At 35.9% G+C, this 4,430-nt stretch overlaps 1 protein-coding gene across 1 annotated transcript; it reads left to right on the forward strand.

Moving 5' to 3' along the window:
• Nucleotides 1-2,435: 2,435 nt before the first annotated feature.
• On the forward strand, nt 2,436-4,430 carry LOC113278522 (probable indole-3-pyruvate monooxygenase YUCCA4). The gene is made up of 4 exons (XM_026527345.1): nt 2,436-3,113; nt 3,200-3,448; nt 3,538-3,660; nt 4,056-4,430. Exons 1-4 carry the CDS (start codon nt 2,481-2,483, stop codon nt 4,278-4,280), a joined length of 1,230 nt encoding a protein of 409 aa, XP_026383130.1. The 5' UTR covers nt 2,436-2,480; the 3' UTR covers nt 4,281-4,430.

The raw sequence follows: 4,430 nt of genomic DNA on the forward strand, positions 1-4,430 counted from the left end.
TTATTTCAAAAAGATAAAATTGTTTCATGTACGGATGAATCACGGGTGACATGGTTACTGACCTCTAAGCTCAAGGGTGGATGAATCATGAGTGTGTTTGATTATATGATTTCTTAAGGCGGAAATTTGTTTTTAGTCATTATTTTTCACTTATAAAGGTTCTTTGCAAGATAGTTACCCGTCATTTTAAAGTTTTATGTGGATGACAAATCTTATGTATTTCCCGATTTAGATAAACATTTTTTCTTCAATTAATTTGATTGATGAATGACAAGTACGTCCATGTCTGGAAAGCTATAAGTGTATTGCATGCATCTTCTGTATTATGAATATAAACTTGTTAGTGTTCACTCAAAAGAAAGTTTATCAAAACAAAAATGGTTCACTTAAAAGTTAAAACAAAGTGTTCAGTGAATTCGGTTAAAGAGATGGTAGTTTGGCCAAACAAATTTTAGTGTGAAAATTAGAGGCCAATATTCGGACAGTTTTTAGTAAAGAATCTCCAAGTCAAAGGGTGTAATACACGTAGGGAGCAAAAATATTAGATTATGGTGGAGAATCGTGTTTGCACTTGAGTGACAGGGTAAACACTTGACTAATAATCCCTTTCAAACCCAAGTCTTGCCATATGGCAATTTCTTTTCATTACATCAAATGAATAGAAAGGGACGTTGAGATACAATTTTGTGGCCACATTTTGAAAAATGAATGTTTCAATCAAATTAAAATTTCCTCACCAATCATTTTGGAGAAAAGTAATTGAATATTTTTATGCAGAAAAAATCGCTATGCAGATTAAGCCACCACGACTCAGAAATCGCTATGCAGAAATCTCAAAATTTATCTCATGGGTAGTTTAAGTTGTTGGATGTTCATAGCCAATTTAAAGTTACATTCCAAGCTAATTTCATAAATTTTTTTTTTCTTCAGAATTTGGATAAGATTTCAAATACAAGCCGTTTAAATCTCCATAATTCACCCTTAGCTTTGAAGTTACACACAAATTGTGCAAAACTCGACTGCCATCCTCCAAAAATTTGTCCAAGCCTCACATGTTGCTGGGATTTTATTTGTCTTATAATGATCTCAAGAAAATATCAGTTCCTTGTGATTCATTTAGATACTATGTTGTTGTTACATCTCTCTCTAGTACTTTGGTATGACAAAATGGATGGATTATTATCAAGAATAGACCCTTTTCTTTGGTCTTCATATATGATGTTTGTTTATAAGGGAAGATTATTAATAAGGGATGTCCATTCTCAATATCTCCAAAAAAATCTCTGTCATAGACTCATATGCATAGGATGTTTCCTACCAACAAACAAAACAATTCAAGCACCCCCCCCCCCTCCCCTTCCCTATTACAAATTTACAATACATGACTGTCTAACGTGTCACATTCTTTAACACTAGCCTTTGAAAAAGCAAAAAGAAAATGACTTACTGTCATTTCTTCTTTTATCAAAAAAAAAAAAAAAACAACAACAAAATGAACAACATAAATTTACAGCCAACTTAACGCTTCACCTCTGGATGATTTTCCGGGAAAGAAAAAAAGAATTCCTCTCCTTTGGAGCATTCATGCACAAAACAATAAAATTCTGCGATACAGTTACTTATAAGGTTATACTCACGACTAGAAATGCGCCTGATTCATAGAAAAAAAGTCCCTATTTGAAAAGTAAAAGAGTAACATTTATTTTTTAATAGACTTCTTGACTTTGTTTGACCATCAACTTTTTTTCTACTCGTCGGAAAACTTGCACTGTAACACACTTTCCTTCCGCCACTTCTTTTTGGTAGACACGTCTATGAAGAATCATACTGTAACTGAGAAGAATGGAACTAAATTTCTCTACACTTCGGGGAACCTGTTACAATATCTTTCTGCCAACCAAAAAAGGACGAGATGCCTCCGACGACTGCCAATCTGTGGACGCGTCAAGAACAGAACAGAACAATTAGAAAAAGGGTGCCATTAAAAAAGAAAAAAGTACCTCAAAAGCATTACAAAAAGTGTTTGACTTTTCCGTTGACCTCGTTGACCATTAAATTCCCCTTCAAGTTGGTGAAAATGTATTTATAGCTGGCTCTCTCTTCTCCTCCAATATCCTTCACTTCACTGCAGCAGAGAAGTAGTAGAAGCAGAAAGAAACCTTGAGAAAGAGAGCCGAATCCTTTCCTTAACCTTCACGCCTCTCTTTCTCTCCCTTACTTGCTCATAAAAACTTTTCTCTGCTCAAAGCTCTGCATTATTTTTAAAAGAAACAAAATTTAAACTCAACCATTTCTCTTCTTCTTAATTAACTCTCTCTTAGTTTAATTTTTCTGACATCTCTTATTAATTCTCCTCACCCCACCCCCAACCCTTTAAATCCCTCCCCTCCCTCCCTCCTCCCTCACTCCCTCACTCACCCAATACAATCCTTCCAAAGCCAAACACAAACCTCTCATTTTCAAAACAGAGAAAGAAAGAAATGGGGAAAGAAGATGAAGCAGTAGGGGTGATGAAATGTAGTTGGGTTCATGGACCTATAATTGTAGGTGGAGGTCCATCAGGTTTAGCAGTAGCTGCTTGTCTTTCTGATAAAGGAATTCCATCTCTAGTTCTTGAAAAAAGTGATCGGATAGCTTCACTATGGCAATACAGAAGTTATGATAGATTAAACCTCCATTTACCTAAACAGTTTTGTGAGCTCCCATTAATGAGTTTTCCTAAACATTTTCCAAAGTACCCAACTAAACATCAGTTCATTTCTTACTTAGAATCTTATGCTTCAAATTTCGAAATCAAGCCGAAGTTCAATCAGTCTGTTTTGAGTGCTGAGTTTGATTCTGGTTCTGGGGTATGGAGAGTTAGAACTACAGATACTGAGTACATTTCTAAATGGTTAATTAGTGCTACTGGTGAAAATGCTGAGCCTGTAATTCCTGAAATCTCTGGTGTTGAGAAGTTTCATGGTGCTGTTATTCATACCAGTGTTTATAAATCCGGTTCTGATTTCAAGAATCAGAAGGTTTTAGTTGTGGGTTGTGGGAATTCAGGCATGGAAGTGAGCTTAGATCTTTGCAGTCACAATGCAAGTCCTCATATGGTGGTCAGAAATACTGTAAGTACACTCCACCACACCTTAATTCATTCCTAGTATCAAATTTCATGGCATGTAGATTGATCTTTGTTGGTTTGTTTTTTCAGGTACATGTTTTGCCAAGAGAAATGTGTGGGATATCAACATTTGGGATAGCAATGAGTCTTATGAAATGGTTGCCATTAAGAATAGTTGACAAGGTTTTATTACTTGCAGCTTACTTCAGTCTAGGCAATACTGAGCAATTAGGACTTCATAGACCTAAGATAGGTCCAATTGAACTCAAAAATGCTACTGGTAAAACTCCTGTTCTTGATGTTGGTGCTCTTTCAAGAATCAAATCCGGCCATATCAAGGTAATTTACTATCTTTCAATTTATTACCACTGTGGACTGAAATTGGATTACCACCCACCTTGCTAACACTTAATGGTCAATTGTTGTAGGTTATGGCAGGTGTGAGAGAGATAACAAGAAAAGGTGCAAAATTCATTGATGGGCAAGAAAAAGAATTTGATTCAATCATCTTAGCAACTGGTTATAAGAGCAATGTCCCTTCTTGGCTCAAGGTTAGCAGCACACATACACCTTAATCCTGATTAGCTTCAAGTTTACATCACTGTTTAAATAAGTACAAAACCTTTCTATCAAAAAATGCAACATTTTGTAGTTTTATATGATGAGTAGCTATCAAATTAGGGAGCATTGGGTATTGTGGGGAATGTTTTTATTTGGAGGGCAATGAGCATGAGTTGTGAGTGATTTTAGCATTGCTTTAGCCTTACACACACTTGTACAAACAACCCCTACAAAAGGGTTTTATTATTATACAAAACTAGAGACAAAATGGGTTTTTTGGATCTTGTTTCATTTTGTATGGTAATGTTACTGTCATCATGAAAATTACAGTATTTTTTTTACAAGGATGTGAAAATAATAGTAATTTTCTTGTTTTGGTATGCAGAATTGTGATCTATTCACGGAAGAGGGCATGCCGAGAACGCCGTTCCCCAACGGTTGGAAATTAGGAGCTAATGGGTTGTATACTGTTGGGTTCACAAGGAGGGGGTTATTAGGAACGGCTTCTGACGCTGTTAAAATTGCAAGTGATATTGGTGAAAAATGGAGGACGATGAAAGACCCGAGAAATTCATGTAATTCGCAAATCATCCTTCGGAGAGCTTGTTAATTAGAAACAACCCCCTAATTTTCAACCGCATTTGACTAAGTCAAACATCATAACACGAGAGGAGGAATTCGTGTGCCCCTTTTTCTTGTAAATAACTCAATTTTGTAAGGGGGGGATTATCCTCTTATTGTCTCATCCTTCATCTTCTTC

Source organism: Papaver somniferum, chromosome 5 (assembly GCF_003573695.1).
Source record: "Papaver somniferum cultivar HN1 chromosome 5, ASM357369v1, whole genome shotgun sequence".
NCBI lineage: Eukaryota > Viridiplantae > Streptophyta > Magnoliopsida > Ranunculales > Papaveraceae > Papaver > Papaver somniferum.

What these genes read in the sequence shown, in the direction of transcription:
- LOC113278522 (XM_026527345.1), top strand. Translation starts at nt 2,481, where the DNA reads ATGGGGAAAGAAGATGAAGCAGTAGGGGTGATGAAATGTAGTTGGGTT. An exon ending in ATATGGTGGTCAGAAATACT is followed by an intron (nt 3,114 to 3,199) that starts GTAAGTACACTC and finishes TTGTTTTTTCAG; the next exon opens with GTACATGTTTTGCCAAGAGA. An exon ending in ATGTCCCTTCTTGGCTCAAG is followed by an intron (nt 3,661 to 4,055) that starts GTTAGCAGCACA and finishes TTTGGTATGCAG; the next exon opens with AATTGTGATCTATTCACGGA.